The 23,299-nt window shown below is 40.8% G+C and overlaps 3 protein-coding genes across 7 annotated transcripts in view; 2 read left to right on the forward strand and 1 right to left on the reverse strand.

Moving 5' to 3' along the window:
* The window catches only part of PARP4 (poly(ADP-ribose) polymerase family member 4), a 46,562-nt gene extending 45,680 nt beyond the window's left edge, over window positions 1-882 (forward strand). Inside the window, exon 38 of the mRNA XM_053385835.1 lies at window positions 516-882. Within this exon, the coding sequence (XP_053241810.1) occupies window positions 516-690 (175 nt within the window). The 3' untranslated portion in view covers window positions 691-882. The remainder of the gene's footprint in view (window positions 1-515) is intronic.
* Window positions 1-23,299, reverse strand: part of CENPJ (centromere protein J) — a 209,777-nt gene that overhangs the window by 71,536 nt on the left and 114,942 nt on the right. The gene's annotated exons all lie outside the window — the stretch shown is intronic.
* MPHOSPH8 (M-phase phosphoprotein 8) lies at window positions 3,012-22,990 on the forward strand. Of its 5 annotated transcripts, XM_053385827.1 has the most exons (15): window positions 3,013-3,265; window positions 5,227-5,382; window positions 7,134-8,264; window positions 8,887-8,986; window positions 10,482-10,709; window positions 11,515-11,640; window positions 12,105-12,193; window positions 12,775-12,915; window positions 13,677-13,763; window positions 14,679-14,833; window positions 16,360-16,514; window positions 17,764-17,891; window positions 20,534-20,590; window positions 21,460-21,543; window positions 22,138-22,990. In XM_053385827.1, exons 1-15 carry the CDS (start codon window positions 3,089-3,091, stop codon window positions 22,177-22,179), a joined length of 2,856 nt encoding a protein of 951 aa, XP_053241802.1. In that variant the 5' UTR covers window positions 3,013-3,088; the 3' UTR covers window positions 22,180-22,990. The 5 variants fall into 5 exon arrangements, with proteins under 5 accessions (XP_053241805.1, XP_053241802.1, XP_053241801.1 ...); XM_053385830.1 differs by lacking the exon at window positions 10,482-10,709 and having other exon boundaries at window positions 3,012-3,265; XM_053385826.1 differs by lacking the exon at window positions 22,138-22,990 and having other exon boundaries at window positions 21,460-21,885.

Here is a 23,299-nt window from a genome sequence, read left to right on the forward strand (position 1 = left end):
AGGAGCTTTTCAGAGTTTGTCAGAAATCTTTTCCAGCTGTATTTGGAGATGTGAGGCATCAAACCTGGGATCTTTTGCATGCAAGGCATGTGTTTTGCTACCACCAAGCCCATGGCCCTTCATGCGTACAAATCTGTACAATGTTGATTTCAGATGCCCTCTTTGTTTTAAGGAAGGAAGAATTGGTAAAGTTGATGGGAGTCTTCTAGGCCATCTAGTTCAACCCCCTCCTTGATGTGAAGAATCCAGAGCTAGAGCATGCAACCTCTAATTGAAAACCTCTGCCAAGGAAAATCTGCCAACTAGGCAATTGGTTCCATTTTCAGACTAGTCGGTTAATAGGTTTTTCCTAATGTGGAGCCAGAATCTATGCAATTGTAGTCACAGGGCCCATGAGATAGAGTCCTGTCCTCTATGGGCAGCAGAACAAGTCTTTTCCCTCTTGACGCTATGGTCAAGTTGCTGTTTCATTTCGACACGATCATTTCATTCATTCCTTTCTCCGCTGTTCACAGGGCATTTGAACCTGTAAAGAAAGCAGTTGAGTGGGCAAGGAGAACTGAACGAGAATTTCCAGCAATTTGCCAGCGTCTTGATCTGGGGAAAGACTGGGATTTTGCCACGAAGAAGCTGCTGCATATTGAAGAGATTAGGATTGGCATCACTGTTGTTTCCCCACCTCCTATCTAGTCAGACTAACAGAAATATGGCATCATCATCTATTTGCTTGTCTCTAATCATAATATGTTGATTTTATCTGATTACGTTTTTGGTTTTCTATCTATGTATTTGATCATGGAACTTTGATACTCCAGATTGTAACCAAGAATATAAAACACCAAAAAAATAGTATACAGTAAATATTATGACCTGTTTTCTCAGTATTCATTTTGGGTTGGGGTTCATTTTGTTTTACAAAATGATTGTTTTGTGTTTTAGGAGATATTCTGACCAGGAGGCTCAGTACTATTCATGTCAAAAGTTTAGCTGATGAACCTGGTAGTTATGGGGAAGTGAAATATAAAGATTGACAAGCAAATAGTGGGGCAGAAGCTTAAACAAGTTTGTGGGAATGGAAACTGTTTGGAGATTGACTGCGTAGTATTTATTTTTTTAAACAGGTTTCCATCAGTGTAACAGATTCAATGAAAATGTTCCCGAATCTTATTGCCTCTGGTAGTTAATGCTGGCAAAAGAATGAATGCAACATGGTAGCTAAGTATAAAGCAGAAAAAGGTTCCTTCAGCCATAAGCTGATAAAGAAAGTGCTATCAGAGTGGATGTAAGAATGTATTGGGATAGTTTGCATTTAGTTTGGATTTGTAAACACTGTCTCTTTAAAAATTAATAAGTAATCATTATAGACACATTAGTCCAACAGTTATTTTCTGAACTAAATCAATACATGTACCCAGCTACAAATATTTTTTCTGTGTGAGTAACCATTCTGATAATTTTTCAAATATAATCGCACCTGGATGAAAATAAACTACGCTAAGCTGCTCAGTAACTATCCAGCCTTCTTTTCTACCTGCAAATCATGGGAATTTATTTGCTACTTTGTTTTTGTGAAGATTCAGCTAGGAAAAGCAATGCTGGAATGGGGAAAAGGGAAATGGTCCAGTGCCTATGTTCCTATAGTCCCACACTTCAGAAAAGGTCATGTGTGTTAGCCATAAACAAGACCCTATGAAGTATAGACACTTTCTCTATAGTTTAATTGTGCAAAATGCATCACAGTCCAATGAAGAGAGGCAAGACCTTCTTGTGTAAGAATAAAAGATTAAATAAATATGCGGGTGGAAGAGGATGTTTGTGGATGGGCATCATTAGATTCAACACTTAGCTGCAAATTAACATGGTTTGGTGGTCAGGTTTGCATCATTCTTTAGGAAATATATGAAGAAATATCGGTGATAACCTTCATTTAAACTAGACTCCTTTCCTTGTTGCTTTTACTTCATAGTGATACCACTGCCTCCAAGGCCTACCCCACTAAGACATGGCTGGATGCCATGTTTAATTGTATTAAAAGCCTCCCCTACTGGTCCCAATTACTTTATAAATACTACTTCTCCACAAGCACATATTAGTACAATGAAGGGGGGGAGCCTAATACTAAACCAGAGCAAAAACAAATATAAATGCCATATAAGGACCAAGATTGTTTTAACAAACACTGGGTTCGCCCTGTTTCTCTGGAGGTTCGTTTTTCAACTTCACTCCCACCTTAAGACTCCTACACTGATTCCTCCATCCCACCGGATGTCATTCTGCTACAGCACTGCTCCCTTGGGGGACATCCACTTGGGTTTGGTTTCATTCAAAAGCCTCGTATATATAATTGTAGAGGGTCCCCGAGGGTTATCTAGTCCAGCCCCCTACAATGCAGGAACCTTTTTTGCCCTACGTGCGTCTAGAACCCACAACCCTGAGATTTAGGGTCTCACGCTGTATCGACTTAACTACATTAAATGCAGACGCATAGGAGCCAACACCTAGGTGCCGTGGACCCCCAACAATAAAATATTTGAGGGGATCAGGCCCCCACAAAGTTGATGGGCATTCCCATTCAAATAGTGCGTGTTGCACTGCATAATACGATTGATTATGCGGGGCGGGGCTTAGCTGGGCCCCCACAATATTTTATTCATTTTTTAAAAAAAAATATTAGATTTTCCACAGTGATAACACACACAATATTTTATTCAGGTTGGCACTCCTGTGCAGAAGGGTTCCTTTTTTAAAAAATAAAGTTCAAAAATTGTCCCAGTCGGACAAACGGGCACGCCGACACCTCATAGAGCTATCGGTTTCCATGGAAACCCCCTCACATCCGCCTCACGGGATGGAAACGGAACACCGAAGGAAGAGTTCCCGCCCCCTTCTCTGACTGGTTGCTTCCCGGAACCTGCCTCGCATTGGCCGCTTCTCCCTGAGCTGCCCTGATTGGCTGCAGCGGAGGCGCCGACTGCGGATTGGCGGGCCGCCCTCGCCGCCCGCTTTGTTGCCTTTATCCGTGAGGAGAGGGGAGAGGCGAACGCAGCAGCTTCTCCTCACAGACGCCGCTGGAACGTTCGGCTCCAACATGGCGGCGGCCGTCGTGAGTGGGGCTGAGGAGGAGGAAGGGGCGTCGGCGAGGAAGGAGAAGGCGGCTGCAGGAGGAGAAGGAGCGGGGACTACAGCGGGTGGAGGCGGCGACAGCGACGAAGATGATGAGGACGTCTATGAGGTGGAGAAGATCCTCGACGTGAAAACCGAAGACGTGAGTCCGGAGGGGGGTTGGGCCTTGAGAAGGCAGCGAAGGTCTTGGCAGGGCGCTTTCCCTTTGCCTTGCAGCAGGATGCTCTGCCTTGCAGCTGCCGGGCTGTTCCTGTTGATTTTTAGCGCACAGTTGGGACACAAACTGCCCCGGGATGTGTAGCTGGCACGAAAAGGGCGGGCATTTGATATATGTGGGTTTTTTTAAAATCATTTAAAGCATAAACAGCGTCAGGGAGAAGTAGGCGCACCAACTTTGTGAGGGTTAGGATGCGCTCAGTTTCCGCCCTTAAAACTGCCCATTCCGTATTAAAACGCCTCCTTCTTTTCGGCGCGGACCTCTTCATCTTCCCCTTTCAAGAGGCCTACACTTCTTCATCGCATCCTTGTTAAATGCCTCGTACCTATTTTCCTCTTTCTGCAGCCAATGCAAAACAGCTGGTCTGAGAGCCCCCCCCCCGCTAGTGGCAGTATGTTATATTGGATGCAAATATTGTCTTGTTCTGTTTCCTGAGGTAGTCAGGCCCTGCTTTTTAAAAAAACAAACCCACTTTTGAACACCATGCTTACACTTTTGATCTTCTATCCACATTGGCACTGTAGGAATTGGCAGAAAGTTTGTGGGTAAGGATTGTGGCAATTTTACTTGCAGTTTGAGTCCCTGTGAAGAATTGGATAGTGCCCCTCAGATCCATGGTGCGTGCACACACTCAGCGCCCAACATTTCATCAATGAATGGCTACATTCATTGTCCCCACCCCCCACAAAACACGTGAGAAACAGAAAGAACTTTAGCCATATATGAACCAGAGGAGATCCAGTCAGTGAGCCAGTGCATTCATGGGTGCAGCCAGGGGGAGGCAGCTCCCCCCCATCAAGTAAATAAAAAATACTTAACTGATCAATTGCCCCCCCCCCCAGCATGAAGCCTGCCCCATAAAATAAATCCTGGCTATGCCTCTTTATACTGTTAATATCTGTTGAGTGTCGGACTTGCATTCCACCGAGCTGGAAAAGCTCAACCTCCGGTCGAGTCCTTCGAATCGCCTCTGACGATGATTAACGACCTGAGCCTCTGATAAGACTCCAGGCATGTTCCCTCATTACACAGAATATCCAGCAGCAGGGAAGGGCAAGAACTTTGAGTTACATTGCAAAGAGTTTTATTCCTAACTACGCAGACAGAAAAAATATATACATGCTCTCTCTGAAAGCAGAGAGCAACTGAAACAAAGGAACAGGAAACCAGTAACATCACATCCCTCTCCTGTCTTCTGTGAAACTTCCAACAGCCTGGAATCTCTGGAATTCAAAACAGAGTCTTGTGACTCCAAGAGCACAGCACAGTGGCAACACACAGAAACCAACACTGAAACCCTACTTGCTTGCACACTGTTTCACCAGAGCGGTGCACGCTCTGATTATCTCCCACTTGGAGTGCTGCAATACACTTTACATGGGGCTACCTTTAAGGGTGACTCAGAAATGACAAATAATCCAGAATGTGGCTGCCAGACAGGTGACTGGGAGCAGCCGCCGGGACCACAAGTGTTGGTGCTGAGCCCTAAATGTCCTTGGCCCTGTATACCTGAAGGGACATGTCCACCCCCATTGTTCATCCAGGACACTGAGGTCCAGTTCTGAGGGCCTTCTGACTGTTTCCTCACTGCAAGAAGTGAAGTTACAGGGAACCAGGCAGAGGGCCTTCTTGGTAGTGGCGCCCATCCTGCGGCATGCCCTCCTATCAGATGTCAGAGATGACCAATTACATGACTTTCCAAAGACATCTGAAGGCAACCTTGTATCAGGAAGTTTTTTATGCTTGGTGTTTAGTTGTATTTTTATATTGAGTTGGAAGCCACCCAGAGTGGTTGGCACAACCCAGTCAGATGGACAGGGTATAAATAATTTTTTGTTGTTGTTACTACTACGCCATGTGCTTACTAACTCTCTTTGCTTTGTTAGGGTAAAATACTATACAAAGTACGGTGGAAAGGATATTCCCCAGATGATGATACATGGGAACCTGAAGAACATTTAGAAGACTGTAGAGAAGTGCTGCTTGAGTTCCGAAAGAAAATAGTGGATTCTAAGCCTAAACCTGTTAAAAAAGAGGTACAGGTATGTTTGATTAAAATTTTTATCTACCACCAAGGAATTTATTTTATACCCTTCCCCCCCCATCATAAAGGGCACTACCTTTTAACTGAAATCGGTCTTTTGGGGGGCTGTGTGGTTTTCTCCCTTCTGTTTTGGCAAAAATCTGTGTAGTGAGGTAACTGTTGTCTGCAATTACTGTCTTCAGGGTTAATCAGTTGCCTGCTTAGGATGATTTATTATGATTGAAAATGCACCTATCGTTAATATACCGTATTTTTCGCTCTATAAGACTCACCAGACCACAAGACGCACCTAGTTTTTGGAAGAGGAAAACAAGAAAAAAAAATATTCTGAATCTCAGAAGCCAGAACAGCAAGAGGGATTGCTGCACAGTGAAAGCAGCAATCCCTCTTGCTGTTCTGGCTTCTGGGATAGCTGCGCAGCCTGCATTCGCTCCATAAGACGCACACACATTTCCCCTTACTTTTTAGGAGGGAAAAAGTGAGTCTTATAGAGCAAAAAATAAGGTAATCTGCTCCTATTACTTTAGTTGGGAGAAAGCATTTCATTATTCGATGAACTATGGTGGTTCTTTTCCTGTACAGTGGTACCTCGGGTTACAGACATTTCAAGTTACAGACTCTGCTAACCCAGAAATAGTACCTCGGGTTAAGAACTTTGCTTCAGGATGAGAACAGAAATCGTGCTCCGGCGGTGCGGCAGCAGTGGGAGGCCCCATTAGCTAAAGTGGTACTTCAGGTTAAGCACAGTTTCAGGTTAAGAACAGACCTCCAGAAAGAATTAAGTTCTTAACCCGAGGTACCACTGTAGTGGTTTTTAAAATAGCCTTAGCTTATTATGTGCATATTTGATACCCTTGATGTTTGTACAGACCCCTTTGGTTAGATACTACTTACTGAAAATTCTATCAGCATCTGTTGTGAGGAGGAAGGAATCTTCAAACAGAAATTTTGCTTGTTTGTTACAAAGGAAATTAGTTTGGTCATCTTGATCCTTGTGAACTCTGCACATTTTCACTGTGCTCCTAAGCAATTATCATTCATTTTAATAAGGAAGAGGGTAGTGCTCATCATTACCTTTTTATTTAAGACTGCAATAATAAAACCACATTTAATAGAGAGTAAATCCACTGAAGTCAATAGGACTTAATTCTTTTTAGTAACATGTTCGTTTTTGTTAGCTGAGAATCACAGTTTTTGAACATTTGTTAAATGCTTCTTAGGAGTTACAGTTTTAGACTAAAGAACCATGCATCTTAGTTCTACACAGCTCAGGGTGGCTGGGGTTTCTTGAAACAGGTTCCTTTTAGAGTTAATGTGTAGTATGCCTCATCAAAGAGAAAATAGTAAAAAAAATGCTACTAGGAACACCTGAGCCCTTGGCTGTGCCTTCGATGGCCTTTGGATTCTGTCTTCTTGTATGGCAAGGATGAGCAAGAAGTAGATTGGGATCTACTAGTGGATCTCTGAGTGATAGGCAGTAGATCAGCAAGGATTTCTGACTTCCAGTTGTTTAACAATAACAACAGAATGACTCCCCACTCTGCCCTAAACTATACTGCTGAAATTAAGAAATTTTGGGGGAGTAACCAGGATTGGACATTTGTATGAAAGGACCATGAGTTCAGTTCAGTTCTTTTACTCAAAACAAAATCCTTGGAAGCAACAGTCAACTTTAGAGTGCCATTAATCCAGATTTGTCCATTTAATTAGGCACTAGATCACTAAATCCACTTTCCTTCTCTTCTCTAGAAGCTGCCTTTAAATGATGATCTTTTTGAAGCAGATTCTGAAGCAGACAGTGACTGGCAAAGTGATACAAAAGGAGACATGTCTCCAAAGAAGAAAAAGAAAAAATACAAAGAGAAGGAGGACAAAAGCCAAGATGAAATGCAAAAGAAAAAGTCTAAATCAGCAAAAGGTAAAGAAAAACCTGCACTAGAATGTGAGAATTCCTCTGATAGTTTGGCTTCAGATTCAAAACCAAAGAAAAGGACTTCAGATTCAAAGGAAGATACAAAAGATTCCAAAAAGCAGAGGAGAGAAGAGCTAAAAGACACCAGTAAAAAAAAGGGAGAAATCAAAGATGGAAAGAAAAAAATGAAAGAGGAGCCTAAAGAGAATAAATCTTTGCAAAAGGGAAAATTCAGTACGCAACAGTTGGATGCTGAATCTAGCATGCTGGAAGATTTATTTTCTGAAGCTGCAGATTTCAAAACTCCAGGTTTCGATTCAGACAGCAGTGGGGAGAAACAGAAGACATCTGCTGGGAAAGACCCCTTGGAAGAAGAAAATGTGCCCTGGGCTTCAGCTTGGCAGCTAGACACTTCAGCAAGCTCAGATGATAGTTCTGAAGTAAGGGTTAGGAGGAAAAAGAAGAAACACATAAAGTCTGAAGAGCCTGAGGACAGTAGAAAAGTGGACAAGAATTTGGAGAGAAAAAATGCACACAAAAAGCAGAAGGTGGCAGATAAAGTAAAAGCTGAGGCTGACAATAAGAGGCCAGCTACACCTGCTCCCTTGCAGAAAGGTGTGAAACTGTCTGCTGATGAACGAGGACGCAAGTCCACTGATTCAACAGGGGAAGTAAGTACTAATTCAAAATTGAAAATCAAAGAGACTAAGTCAAGCCCTTCCCATGCCAAGGATGTTTCTCTAAAGTCAACTGCTGTTGAAAGCAAAGAGAAGAATGTAAATTCGAGAGCAGATGAGGAGAAGGTGAAAGAGAGGTCTTTTCAGCACTCCATAGGTGAGAATGTGTTCGAAAAATTCATCCTGGATTCTGAATACAGTAAAGGAGGGAACACAGACAGCAAGAAGAATATCTTTAAAAGTGAGCCGAATACTGATGACATCCCAAAGGAAAGAAGCACTTTATCTAAGGTAATCTAAACTGGATAATGCATAATCAAAGGTTTTATAGTTTACTTTGTGCCCTTTTCTGGACATCTTTTTGCCCCTTTCTGCTTTTCTTAGTTCACTTTTCTAGGCACTTCAATTCATGTTCAATTCTCTTTAGTGGTTTTAGAGCCAAACTAATGGCTTAAATGCAATTAACAAGCAGGTCTTTGGGAACTGAGTGTTTTTTAAGGAAAGGGCATTAATAGTGCTGTGCTGTTTTTATTGTTTTTTATCTCCAATATGGCAAACCATTTTTAAAGCTAGTGAATCTGTTCAAAAAAGATCAAAGATTCCCACTAAACAGGTCTAAACCCTCAAGTGCACCTAAGAGCAGCTTTTTGGATTGTGGTTATTGCATAAATCCTTAAGCATCTTAAAATACATCTCAATTTTATTTTTAATGACTGCCAACTTTAGGTGGAATAGACTGGCCATTGAGAACATGTTTACTGCTTCTTAGAGTATCTACAGGTTAATATCCAAACCTTGCTCTTTTTGTTACTAACAAAGCAGAAGGTTAAGTACAAAAGTTTCAAGGTTTCTTAGCTTCTGTTGCCATTAAGCATTTAAGAACCTGCTTTCTATATTTAGTGTTCTTTTCCAGGAAAAAGAAGCCAAAAAAGGTGAATCAAAAGAGAAGCTTCTGAAAAGGCTTGTCTCTGAAAAGGAGGAAAAAGGCAAAAAAGATGTGAAGGGATTGAAAAGTAAGTGTGTAATCTCTAAAGTCATTCTAGAACATCAGTGTAATCTACCCAGAATTATGTACAGTACAGTATGCAGTTTGCCGCTGTTAAAGTTATGGTTTATATTGCAACCATGTTCAGTTTAGTTATATTTGGTTCTGAATTATTTCATGCTGATATCTTTCCAGTGTGTAAAATTAAGTTTTATTTTGACAACATTCCATATGCAAAACTAGCGAATTAATTATTTTTGTTATGCAATATTTTCTTACTGTCTTGCCCAGGTAATACTGTACAAATGCCTTTGTTCCCAACCTTAATGTATGCAGGCCAGGAGATCTAATCTGAAGACTTTAGCACATTGGTGCTATTATGTTCTAGTCAGTTTAGTAAAACAATGCAGAATATATTTTTGAAACTTGTAGGTGTGTACTAAAGTAATGTATCATCATAAATAAGCACCAGTACTTGGGTGATATTTTTAAGCTTCATCAAGTCGCTCATAATAAATTTTGAAGGCCTTTCAAAAGCTAAAAAAGTAAAGGTTGTTTTACTTGGAGCAGTCTCATCAAAATTAATGAGCATGACCAAGTTTGGGCCATTGATTTCAATGGGTCTACTCTGAGTACATCTTAATTGAATGCCACCCAATCTTTTTTCCATAGAATCAGATAATTGTAGAATTGGAACGGTCCCCAAGGATCATTTAATCTAAGCCCCTACAATGCAGGAATCTTAACTAAAGCATCCATGACAGATGGCCAACCTCAAATGAAATACAACCCACCACCTTCTGAGGGCGTCTGTTCCACTGTTGAACAGCTCTTACTGTTAGAAAATTCTGCCTGGTGTTTAGTTGGAATCTCCTTTCTTTTAACTTGAATCAGTTGTTTCAAATCCTACAGAGGAGGAGAAAATAAACTTGTTCCATATTCCATGTGACATCCCTTGAAATATGGCCTTGAAATAATGGCTATCATATCTCCTCTCAGTCTCCACTTTTGCAGGCTAAACATACCCACCTTCATCAACTGTTCCTCATAAAGCTTGGTTTCCAGACCCTTGATCATCTTGGTTACCATTCTCTGCATACATTCCAGCTTGTCAATATCCTTCTTAAATTGTGGTGCCCAGAACTGGACACAGTACTCTAGGTGAGGTCTGACTAAGGCAGAATAGAGCGGTACTATTACTTCCCTTTATCTGGACACTATACTTCCGTTGATGCAGCCTAGAATAACATTAGCCTTTTTTGCTGCTGTTTACATATGTTAAGATTGTGGTCTTCTAAGACCCCTAAATCCTTTTCACATGAACTATAAATTAAGCAGTTTCAAAGTGTCTTGACTTTGAACAGCTTGAAAATGTATCTAATATCTCTGGAATGTAATTAGAAAGTAACTTTCACTTTTTGATGAAGTAGGTTGTGCTGTGATATATAAAAAGATTTTGTTTATGGTAGGCTTTATACCCAGTGAAACTGCCATTGGCAATGACCTTGCTAACTGTGTTCTAGGTTTGAAAGAGGTCAAGAGTGCACTTGGTGGATTTAGCATTTCTTCAGAAGAAAAAAATGAATATGTGGACAACCGGAAAAGAGAAGAATCGGGGCAGGACTACAGATCTTCAGAGGCATTCAAATCAAAAGACAAACAACCACACAGCAGAAGCACAAGGGATGAGACGGATACTTGGGCTTATATTGCAGCGGAGGGGGACCATGATGTCATTGAGGACAATTCTGGTATGTAGGAAGTGTGAAGCAGAGGACAAAAGATAAAAACAACACCACATAGATTACTTGAGTTTGAGTTCTTTGCTAAGTACAGGTTCTAGTTATGTCCTCTGGCTTAAAGAACTTGTTTTGAACACTTGAAAAATCCCCACATACTTGGGCCTCAGATGGCTCAGAATTACATACTCTGCTTTACTTCCCTGTCATGCCCCATTTTACATTCTGACAGAGCCCATTCTCCAAAACCAGATATACGTTGGTCTTTCTATTTTCTGCTGCCGAGACTTCTTAGTCTGAAGCCCCTTTGAATCTCAAAATCTACAACTTGAGCAGTTCAGTATTCCAGGGAATTCCACTGGTTTCTCCAGTGTTCTCTCATAACTCAAAAGTGGCTAAGGGCAAGACTGCAGTTATGAGTTGATGCTTTGGGTCTGATTATGGGATCATCTGCCAAGGAACGTGAACTTGGAATGCAATTGTGATACCATTTCTGCTTGGATAATAAATGATCCACTGACTAAGATGGATCAATGCCCCAAATTGCAAACGTTTATCTTCAGGAGTGCAGATCCATCCAGCAGAGGGTGAGCAACATCTCGGTGAACCCAGGCAGATGAGCCACCCATCAGGTTGGGTCAGTCTTGGATGAAGCATCACTTTATTGGGCCTCTAGCCTACTGTGCACTGAATTATGGTTCTGTTTGACTTAGAGAAGGATAGATAGAAAGGGTATAAAATGTCTGCAGAGGCTGTGATTTAGTTGGTGATGACAAAGTTGTTTCTCTTCTCCCCCCTAAAAATTCAAACTTCGTAGATGCAAAGCAGCAAACTGTGAATTTGGGCATGGACATGCAGTTAGAGCGGCTGACGCTGGAGGACTTTCAAAAGCATCTTGATGGAGAAGATGAGAATGACTCGGCAGCTGAAGCTATATCACCTGGTCAGTAACAAATGCCTTGCCCTCAAAACTTTTAGATGGCTGATATAACAAAACCCTTGTAAATAACAGAGAGGTGGAGTCAGTGTTTCATGTTCTCTTTAAATGCATTTATTATCAGGAGGCTAAAGAAGCAATGGTATATCCCATTTCATAATCCCTTTTGAGACAACCTCTGGAGTCTCTGTTGGTTCTTTTATTGGAAGGTTCTAATTTTTTGATAATAAGTTGCTAGATTTTAGAAAATTGAACTTACCCTTAGTTTTTTTAATATATATTGCTGAATTTTTTTCTGTGTTAAAAATCTTATGTGTCTTATGTTCCTCAACGTTTTATTTGTGTTTGGTGGAATGTAAATAGATAGATGGTTAGATAGGCTAGTAGAGGGATATGTTTGTGGGGAGACAGAGAGATTATCTTCATACCTCTAGTTTTGAAATTGAACTGTTGAACCTATTTACTTTTAGCTCAGCTGCGTGATGCTGTTAAAAATGGACAGTATGCTACGGTGAAAATGGCACTTAATTCAAATGAAGAATATAATATTGATCAGGAGGTAAGCTTTTGTTAAATAGTTTAATAATCTCTGTATAAAATACAGCAGGAATTTAATTATTTGAGTGTTCATTTCAATAGTTTAATTAACTCAGCAAATTTCTTGTACATGCAGGTGACACAGTAGTATTGTATTTAATGTAGATTGAACTACGTTGCCTTCTGCAGTCTTTCGCTAATGTAAAAATGAAACCAGAGTCCAAGTGTATGGTTTTTAATGCATGTTTTTGATAAATGTTGTGAGCCATGATGAAGATACCAATGAAAGAGAAGATTATAAATCTACAGAATAAAATTCTAAAATAAAGTATAAACATTAAAAATAATAACCTGGGCTATGAATTCCATTGTCTCAGTAGTCTAATGAAATATGAAAAAAAATTGTCCCTGTTCTGTTTGCTGTAATGATAATAATTTTACTATACTCTGCCCATCTGGCACTGCATGAAGAAAAAGCTTAAGCATTGAAGAGGGAACATCAAGCAGCTTTGTGAATTACCTTTTTTGCTAATAATCATTTGGTCCTGTTGTATCTTAGAAAAATGTCACCAAAACACAAACAATAATATACCACTGTTTCAGGATGCTAGTGGAATGACTCTTGTGATGCTCGCTGCTGCAGGAGGTCATGATGACATCATCCGTCTTCTCATCAGGAAAGGAGCAAAAGTTAATTGTAAACAAAAAAATGGAACAACTGCATTGATTCTAGCAGCTGAAAAGGTGAGTTTCTTTTCTGTCTGCCTCTTCCCTTTAAATTGAGGACATTTCCTTTAAAAGAAGAAGAAGAAGAGGAGGAGGAGTTTGGATTTGATATCCCGCTTTATCACTACCCGAAGGAGTCTCAAAGCGGCTAACATTCTCCTTTCCCTTCCTCCCCCACAACAAACACTCTGTGAGGTGAGTGGGGCTGAGAGACTTCAGAGAAGTGTGACTGGCCCAAGGTCACCCAGCAGCTGCATATGGAGGAGCGGAGACGCGAACCCGGTTCCCCAGATTACGAGTCCACTCTTAACCACTACACAACACTGGCTCTCATTTGTTTAATGTTGCTTGTTTGTAATAAGAAATTAAAAGCTAGGTCTGTAGCAGGATGATTGGACTGTTGAGGCTTCCAGACTCCAGGATCTACTTGTTAGTCCCTGTATCTGGTTACTGTTTTTAAAGAAACTGAATTTCCATTGTCTTGCTTGAATTTTCAGGGGACACGCACCCTAAAATTATGAGATTATGTTACAAGTCTGTTGATCAGGCTTCTTGCTGGTTTGGACTGATGGAAATTATATTCCAAAACAACTGAAGGATGTTTTTAAAATTATCACATTTTTATCTGGAGACATAGGTATCACTGGATGTCTATCATTGGCACTAGAGTTTGCTATAGACAGTATTTATGGCTCTTTGCTGTACTAAAATTCTCTGCTTTCAACAGTTTATCTAGGTTCAGACTATTCCTACTTTAACCAATATTTTGTTTCTTACAGAACAACCTAACTACTGCAGCCATCCTTCTGGAAGCTGGAGCCTATGTAAATTTGCAGCAAAATAATGGTGAAACAGCTTTAATGAAGGTATGTCCTATTTGCCTGACTTATGAGGAGTAAATTTGAAGAATTTTGTTAAAACTGGATATACTCAGTTTTACTCAGGATTGACCTATGACATTGATGGGACCAACTTCATCAGTATTGGGACCTGTTCTTTTTAACTTGTTCATGTTCAGTTCTGGTTGCCTGGTCTCAAAAAGAATACTGTAGAGCTGGAAAGGGTCCAGAAAAAGGAAACCAAATTGATCAAGGGAATGGAACAATTATCCTTTGAGGAAAGATTGCAGCATTTGGGACTTTAGAGAAAAGGCAAGTAGGAGGCTACAAGTTAGAAATTTGTAAAATTGTGCATGACAGGGACGAAAGTGGATAAAGCAGGTTTTCCCAAACTTGTGTCTTAGCTGTTTTTGGACTACAACTCCCATCATCTCTAGCTAGCAGAATCAATGGTAAGGGATGATGGAAATTGTAGTCCAAAAACAGCTGGAGACCCAAGTTTGGGAAACCCTGAGATAAAGAAAAGTTTTTCTCGCTCTCTTGTAACACTAGGATTTGTGAACGTCCCATAAAACTGAATTAAGATAAAAGAAAGAATGCATAGTTAGACTGGGAACTTGTTCCCACAGGAGGTAGTGGTGGCCACCAACTTTGATGGCTTCAGAAGAGGATGGCACAAATTCATGGAGGGCAAGGTTATCAGCTGTTCTCACTCCACCCCAACCATCTAGTGTGAGGTTGCTTCTCAGTCACATCCTCTCTTCCCCTAAGATTGAGTGAAGGTTGACATAGGACTGGTGCTGTTATTTGGACTGTGTGGTCTCTATCTGAAAGGTTTATGAGGTTTAAAACCTCATAATTTCTTTGCATGAGAAGTCCTACTCCAGAATACTTCGTAAATAATGGTGCCTTTGCTGTTGCTTTCTCCACTTCCACTCGCAGGCTTGCAGGAGAGGGAACTACGATCTTGTGCGTCTCATGATTGAAAGTGGAGCAGACTGCAACATTTCATCAAAGCATCAGACCAGTGCCCTTCATTTTGCCAAACAGTATAATAACTTACAAGTACAAGAACTCCTCACAAGTCACTTGGCTACGTAAGTACTTGTTTGAGAGATGATTCAATTTCCCCAGCGAATCTAGGACTATATTTAAGTTGGTTTTTAAAGAGGGGAAACTGGCAAGTCCTTTAGTTTGTTTAAAGTATTTACAGGCTTGCTTTCTGGACAGAATTCTCTCAGGACATGTTAAAATATTAAAATTCAGAAATACAACAGCTGTATAGAGGTATGTATGGGATGGGAGTCATTCATTCCAAGAAACAACACTGTGTGAAGTTCCAGAAACTGTGCAAAGCGAAGTTTGTTTACAACAGGTGCAAGGTCATTCCAAGAATGTTCTACAAATGCGTGGCTTCTGGGCTGGACAGCGAGAGGTGTTTAGTCTGATCTTTGCTCTCATAGTGTGAAGACATGAGAGAAGGTCTGGCAACTTTTAGGGCTAGGCCTCGAGTATTTAAGATGAACCTCTATCAGGGATCTGATAGATGATTGTATAGTCTGCAACCGTTACACTTGAGAACGACAGTTAAAAAAAACAACAACCTTCTGCCTGTTCTGAATTGTTTCCTGTGATTTATTTCTACATTCCATGCTAGACTTTGAACTCCTACACACTTGGAAGCTGCATGATACCCTGCTTGGAAGTGTACTAGACCCAAGGGAATAGGAGTTTTGCCTAGAAAATTTGCAACAGGTTTCAGGGCCTTGCCAAAGGTTCTGGATAAACCCAACAGATACAGCTAATGGAATTTGCTGAAGAATAAAATTTACACTTCAGTTTGAGGAGGTGCTGTAGCACAGTTCTACAAAGGGCCTTATATTTTAATGCATAGGCTCCTCCAAGTCAGGCTGGGGAAGACTCCTGCTTAAAACCATAGGCATCAACTGCCAACCTAGACATTATTCAGCTAAGTGGACTCCAAATAAGGCAGCGTCGTACATTTGTAAGCCAAGTTGGCTCATTCATTAGCTAACGTAAGGGTGCATAGTATCTAGGCTACGGCTGATGTACTGAACATCATCAGTATACGTCAGGTGTGGGGAAGCTTTGTCCCTCCAGATGTTGCTCAACTGCATCTCCCATCAGCCCAGCAAGCATGGACAATAGCTGTGGATGATAGGAGTTGTAGTTCAGCAACAGCTGGTGAGGAAAAGGGCTCCACACACTGGCTATAAAGTGAGATATTTTTTCTCTCTTTCACTGTTGGTTAGTAGTTTGGAAGATGCTGCCCTGACTAACTATATTTTCCTTTGTTGATGGATTATTTGGGCTTTGCTCTTCCTGTATGAAGTTTTAAAAGCACAATGGAAGTGCATACACATAATGCCATAATATTTTAAAATCAAAACACTTTGTAATAAAAATCTGTCCAGAGCTTCTGTATGGTGTTGGATTTACGCTACTCAACTAGAAATGGTTGAGAACAAAATTGTGTCAACTGCTAGTTTGAAGTAGTAGTCAAGGTTTTGTGTTTATAACAGATATGATACTGAAAAAAGGGTAACTATAATTTATTTACATACATTATGTCGACAGCTTGACTTTGTCTTTCCTTGTTTAGACTCTCGCGAGTGGCAGAAGACACAATCAAGGAATACTTTGAAGCCCGTCTTATTTTGATGGAACCTGTGCTTGATATTGCGTGTCATCGGCTTTGTGAGGGACCAGATTATTCTTCAGAGTTCACCTATAAACCCCCGCAGACTGTGCCTGAAGGTTGTATGAGAAGGCATTCTTTCTTCGAACATTGAACTGTGTGTGAGTGAGTGAGAGTCCACCCACCCTCTGGGCAGATCAGAAACAGACTAAGTTGTGCTTAATAGCAACATTTATGCTTTAATCTCTGGGTAGCTGAAACACTGATTTACCTGATTCTTCTGGCAGTAGAGAGATTATGGCATGAGAGAGAAAAAAGCATATCCAAATATTATGGTAAAATTATTGAAACCAAATGGTAGGGAACAAGAACTAGAGTCGCCAAAATGAAATGCGGCTGCTTTACTTTGTTTGTTTCTTGTCTGGCAATCATGTGCTTTTCAGGATTGGCAATGGAAACAGATACTTAGCTTCTCAAAAAAACAGTTCAGGATTTGCTGTCCAGAGTACCTCTTTCTGATTTGTAACAGGGATAGTTGTTTTTTTTTTTTTGTTTTTTTAAATAAATTTTTATTGATTTTCCAACACATATTAAATAACAATACAAAACAATACAAAAACAAACACACATATAAACATGTATCGTTTCTTAACCTTCTTTTCCTTAAACCTTCTTTCAGCGACTTCCCCATACCTCCTTTTTCTGCATCCTTGTTTTAAAATTTTTCCAGCAACCTCTAATTTTATTTACTTATGGCACTTCCTTTAAATCCTTATTCCCATGTCCAATTGTTTATCGCTGCAATTCTATTTTACATTACTCAAAACATAGGGATAGTTGTTTTACAAGGGTGAATGGAGGGAATTTGCCCAGCTATTCAATAGATTAAGCCCACAACTTATGCACATTTAATATGTGCCCATTAAGATTTACACACTTGGAAGGGGAATTAAAAGGGGATAGGTGTCCAGGAAAAAGAGACTTTGGCAATCCCACCCACTGTTGCACTATATGTTTTGACTGTACGTGGTTTTGGCTTTAGGGGCGATCCACAAAACATAACCCCTGCGTAAACTGAGGGCTTAGTATAAGAACAATGTAATCCAGACTGTGTTGCCAGTTTATCCTCTTCCATGTGGATTTTTTGAGTCTGTCTTTCTCCAAACTTTTATTAGGTATTACAGATTCTTTGAGTCATCTGATCAGTTTTGATCAGACTGTTGGTATTTAAGTATGTTACCCACAGTTAAAATCTCAGGCTTTTCAAACATTTGCTTGTCGAGACAGATTTTAAGCATTTCCTCATGTAAGTGGCAATTCATCATTTGTATTGTATTATTTTAATGCATGATTGTTTCTTTTCCACAGGTTCTGGCATTCTTTTATTTATTTTCCATGCAAACTTCTGCGGTAAACTTGTTGCTGCTCGGCTCTGTGGACCATGCGGTGTACAAGCTGTGGTTCTGAATGATAAATTCCAGTTCCCTGTCTTTTTGGTAAATGTTTCATGTTCTTCACTGACCATATAACAATTATTCAGAAATATAAAGTTGGGTAGCCATGTGTCATGGATGCTTTAGTTGAGATTCCTGCATTGCAGAAGGTTGGACTAGGTAACCCTTGGGATCACTTCCAACTCTGTGATTCTATTATTTATACCAGACATATTTGCTTATAAAAATATATCTCTCTATATATATCAACCATTTGTATACTGCTTAATCACAGTTGTTTCTAACAAGTGTATAGGTGACTCAATACAGTAAGAGTAAAATGAATTAAATCCATTAAATTAATTAATTAAAGAGCTTTAAACTAAAGCCTGATGGCTGGCTTGATAGCTTTTGAGGGTATCAGAAAATTCTGAAAGCCCCATCATTCCGTATCAGCGGACCTTAAATGCTGCTTTAGTATTACTTACTGTTTTAATAAGCACTTTTAGCTCAGCAAAATGCCTTTGTAAAATATTCAAACCTGAGAGGTTATCAGTTGAGGGTATAGATAATGTTGACCCTCTTACTTGCAACGTCTTGGTTCTGGATTCCTACCAATGTTGCCTGCAGTTTTTGGCTGGCCTTGCTGGGCAGTATAGCCTCCCACCCCCACCCCAGTGCAAGCCCTGCAGGCCTCTCCTGAGGAAAAAAAAGATGAAGTGTGCCAGCTTTGGCCCTGCTGCATAAAGGTACCCTAAGCACCTTTGCACAAGGAACTCTCTCCCTACTTCCTGACAGCCTTTGCTTAATAGGGAAATAGCCTTTGTTGTTTTTTTACCAGTTCTTGGTGCATCCTGAAATCTTTTTGCACCTAGCAGCTATTAATAGAGGTTGCCTAGCATATCCTGTATTAAGACTTCAAATACAGTGGTACCTCGGGTTAAGTACTTAATTCGTTCCGGAGGTCCGTACTTAACCTGAAACTGTGCTTAACCTGAAGCACCACTTTAGCTAATGGGACCTCCTGTTGCTGCCGTGCCGCCGGAGCACAATTTCTGTTCTCATCCTGAAGCAAAGTTCTTAACCCGAGGTACTATTTCTAGGTTAGCGGAGTCTGTAACCTGAAGCGTCTGTAACCCGAGGTACCACTGTAGTAAGATTTTTGTGTTTCAACATAATTCCCAGCTTTTTGTCCACCTCCCCAAAATTTTGATTTGCATATAGACGAATTGTTGTGGAGAACTTTAAAGCTTGCTTACTACTAGGGTGATGTAGTAGTTAAGAGCAGTGGACTTGTAATCTGGTGAACCGGGTTCGCATCTCTGCTCCTCCACCTGCAGCTGCTGAGTGACCGTGGGCCAGTCACACTTCTTTGAAGTCTCTCAGCCCCACTCACCTCACAGAGTGTTTGTTGTGGGGAAGAAGGGAAAGGAGATTGTTAGCTGCTTTGGGATATCAAATCCAAACTCTTATTCTTCTACTTGGTAACATATTAGTTGGCCCTAATAAAAGTTGGCTTACTATACACTTTTGATTTTTTCCCCAAGGGACTAGTAGGATTACCTATTATTTTATGTAAAAAGGGAGCTTAACTTTTGTATATAGAATCAAGTAAACATTTCCCTAATGCTAGCTTATCAAATGGGAGGGAAATAGCAAGCTCTGGAACATTCTGTACTTAAGAGTTTTGTTAACAACAGAGTTCCGCATTTAGTTTTTTCTGGTTTTGAAGTCACAAGCAAATTAAATGGGGTTCATATTTTCTTTCTACTTCCTCCTAGGCTCTTTGGGCACAGCTCTTAGTTAACCCTGTGGCTTACCCCAATAAGTGTATTTTGAAGTAGGGGAAAATCTGTGGAGCTAAGCAGATTCCACAGTGAGGGTTTTTTAAGCTGTATTTACTTCGAATATCAGATGGTGAGGTGGGCAGCAGACATCTGCAACTGCTTTGCAAGTGACATGTTGCAGGTAGATAAAAATCAGCTCTCTTCCTAGGACCCTGTTGCGTGCCAGTGTGGTTTAGTGGTTAGTATTGCACTAATGGGACGCGGGTGGCGCTGTGGGTTAAACCACAGAGCCTAGGAGTTGCCAATCAGAAGGTCGGCGGTTCGAATCCTCGCAACGGGGTGAGCTCCCGTTGCTCGGTCCCTGCTCCTGCCAACCTAGCAGCTCGAAAGCACGTCAAAGTGCAAGTAGATAAATAGGTACCACTCCAGCGGGAAGGTAAACGGCGTTTCCGTGCGCTGCTGTGGTTCGCCAGAAGCGGCTTAGTCATGCTGGCCACATGACCCGGAAGCTGTCTGCGGACAAACGCCAGCTCCCTCGGTCAATAAAGCAAGATGAGCACCCTAACCCCAGAGTCATTCACGACTGGACCTAATGATCAGGGGTCCCTTTACCTATTGCGCTAATGAGACCGTGATTCAGAGCCCCACTCAGCTGTGAAGCTTGCCTTGAGTCAGGCACAGTATCTCGGCATAAGCTACCTCACAGCATTGATGTGTGGATAAAATGGAGGTGGAGAACCATTTGTGCCATCTTGCGCTCCTTGGAGGAAAGGCGGGCCAAAAGTACTGTAATAATAGTAATAGTAAATAAGAATGAGCAGGATGTGGAGGTCTTGCTCCCTTCTGCCCTATAGCTCAATACCTAGAGTAGCCAAGTTACCCGTTACCTCCTTCTCATCCTCTCACCCTCCCTCCCAGCCCCACAGAGCTTTTCATCCTTCGTGGAATGAGCATTTCTCTTCGCGGATGTTCCAGGTGAGTGGCTAGGCTAATTAATATTACTCTGGCATTGGTGCCAATTCTGCCCAGCCTCACGCCCGCCCTGTTCTGGGCTCCTTTAATGTGAGCAGCTACAAAGACAACCCTCTGCTAAGTCCCCTGCCAGTGTCTGCCCAACAGAATTGGCAGGGCTATAGACGAGCCCAACCTCTCTTCACAGGGACTTACGAAAGGAAGCTTTTAAGCTCATCTCCACCCACGTTAAGAATTCCAGGGATCAAAACCAGTTAAGAAGGCAACAGCTCTGTTGAACCAGACCAAAGCTTCACCTCATCCTATTCCCACTGTGGCAAGATGCCTCAGAGAACAGCTTATAAATAAGGCATGAAGGCAGTAGCCCTCTTCCTGTTGCTGCCCAGCCACCCACAGGGGGTAGCATACTACCCCTGAGCTTTTATATAGCTGTTAAGACTAAGAGCTAGCAATGGGTCTACCATTGTAGCTTGTTAAAGCCTAAGTCTGTAAGAACATGGTGAGACCCAGACCCATCTTCAGATGTCTCTCACGCTGCCACCCCTGCCATCTGTCTCAGAAAACTTCCGTGTGCTCTCCATCGGAGCTTGTTATTCAATTCAGTGCGAGGCTGTGTAGGTGAACAAGCAGGGAGGGAAACATCCAAGAATGTGATGTTGCTGCTGCAGCTGCAGCAGCATTCTTCTTTGTTTTCCGTTAAACTTATGGCTGCCATTGGGTCTTTGCTCAGCTTAGTCACACACATGTTGTTCAAAAAGGGGTTGCAGGTGAAAAGTTGATGGTTCTCTTGCAGCTTGTCTAGCTAACCAGGAGCATAATATTGTGACGTGGGCAAAGAATAATTTGCTCTTTTCTTTCTTTTTTATTTTTAGGACAGTCACTTCATTTACTCCTTCAGTCCTATTCCAGGCCTTAACAAACTCTTCATACGATTGGTGGAAGCTCCTACTGCCAAGGTGAGAAATGCAAGTCCAGGTGCATGTACACCAACTCACATTCAGTAGAGCTAAGGAAATAAATCAGCTTAAGTTAGTCATCACCAACGAGTTCAGTGAATCTACTCAGTTCGTGAAGTGGTTGGAAACAATGCGGATACGTTTATTAATTAAATGTGTACCCTGCCCTGCATCCAAAGATCACTGGACGGTTCACAAAAATAAAAAACAAACAGACAAAAAGCATAATAAAACAACAATACATAATATCTTCCTTTACTAAATTATCAAACTAGTCTGTATTTTAAAATAATTTTAAAATACCTGCTTTTTTACCCTGACAGGGTCCCCAAAGTGTATTGTGGTTACAAAATGCAAGAGCTACTGTGTGATGAAGTAGTTTTCATAGGGCCCTCAGACTAGGAGTTGCTTCATCCATCAGAACGTTTTAATATACCTGTGTTCATTGTGCAAAATAACTAAACCCATACTTTAATCACTGTTGAGAGTGAAGCTAGCAGGGCTTTGAGAACATACATGTACTTGTGAATATGTCATCCATGCCTTTTCAGCATTTAATTGGATGCATAGTCAATGGCATTTTTTCCCTTACAGGTGAAGCTGCTGATAGGTGCATACAGAGTGCAGCTGCCATAAGCTAATGAACTTCATGCTGTTGATGCAGTTATTTTCTTGGAAGTATTTGCTTACTTCTTCCTTTTTGACTGATCAAGCAGTTTGGGAACTCCTGGTGCAGTCAGGACTCTGACAATTGGTTCAGTCCGTTTCTTTTTTACCTGGCCTCCATTTTACATGTGAATTCTTGAGCAGGTAACAGCCATGTGCTGCTTAAGTAGACAAGATGGTTTTATTTTGTTTGTATATAGGTATTTGTGCCAATGATTGTAATTCTACGTTTCAAAGTCAGACAGCGTATTTCAGCATTTGCACAGTGTGAAGTGGTGCAAAACCCTTAAAATGATGAAGACCTTTTAAAAAGTCTGGTTCTTGATTGTAGATGCTAAATTTTGTCCTACTTCAGTGTTTGTATTTAAATTAACGCTTTTTTAAAGCAGGCAGAGCTATATTTGCTATTGCAGTTTAAATACAGGAATATAGATAGGCTTTTGCCTTAATAAAAGACTGGTGGTAACTAAGATATTGTGGCTTATCAATGGCGGTGGTTGTGGTTAAGCCTGAATAAAAAAACCCTGTAATTGTACTTCTTTCCATAACTAAACTTTTAACAGATACTTTCAAATTGGTGTTTTTTTTAAAGGCAGACCATATTTATAGACTTATTCTATCTCCTCACTCCCTAAAGGATTCATCTGGTGTCCTAATAAATGGACACAATTTTATTGGCTAGCAGCATTTCTGTACTAATGAAATGTAAGCTGTATGAATTATAAAACTTCTTTGTAAGATGAAACATTGTTAAAAGATAAAACTTCATATTGAAACTCTTCCTATTGTATATCAAGCAATGTGTCAGTGAAAATGTAGAAAAATTATAGGAAGTAGTGCAACTTTTAAATGAGAAATGAAATTTGTGTGAAATATGTAAGTCCCAAAAGGCAGCTTCAATCTGGTATATGTTGTGGAACATAAAACTTAGGTTTTCCCCATACTTGTTCAAAACATACCCATCTATAAATACTTTGTCCAAAGGAAATTTCAGTTGTTAACACCTTTGATAGTACTTATGTGTGTGTCTCACATTGGTGGTTACCTAACTTCCCCCGATCATTTGAAAATTGCTGAAGCTCCTGGTGGG

This window comes from Podarcis raffonei, chromosome 4 (assembly GCF_027172205.1).
Source record: "Podarcis raffonei isolate rPodRaf1 chromosome 4, rPodRaf1.pri, whole genome shotgun sequence".
Taxonomy (NCBI): domain Eukaryota; kingdom Metazoa; phylum Chordata; class Lepidosauria; order Squamata; family Lacertidae; genus Podarcis; species Podarcis raffonei.

What these genes read in the sequence shown, in the direction of transcription:
- MPHOSPH8 (XM_053385826.1), top strand. Translation starts at nt 3,089, where the DNA reads ATGGCGGCGGCCGTCGTGAGTGGGGCTGAGGAGGAGGAAGGGGCGTCG. An exon ending in CTGTTAAAAAAGAGGTACAG is followed by an intron (nt 5,383 to 7,133) that starts GTATGTTTGATT and finishes TCTCTTCTCTAG; the next exon opens with AAGCTGCCTTTAAATGATGA. An exon ending in TGATTCTAGCAGCTGAAAAG is followed by an intron (nt 12,916 to 13,676) that starts GTGAGTTTCTTT and finishes TGTTTCTTACAG; the next exon opens with AACAACCTAACTACTGCAGC.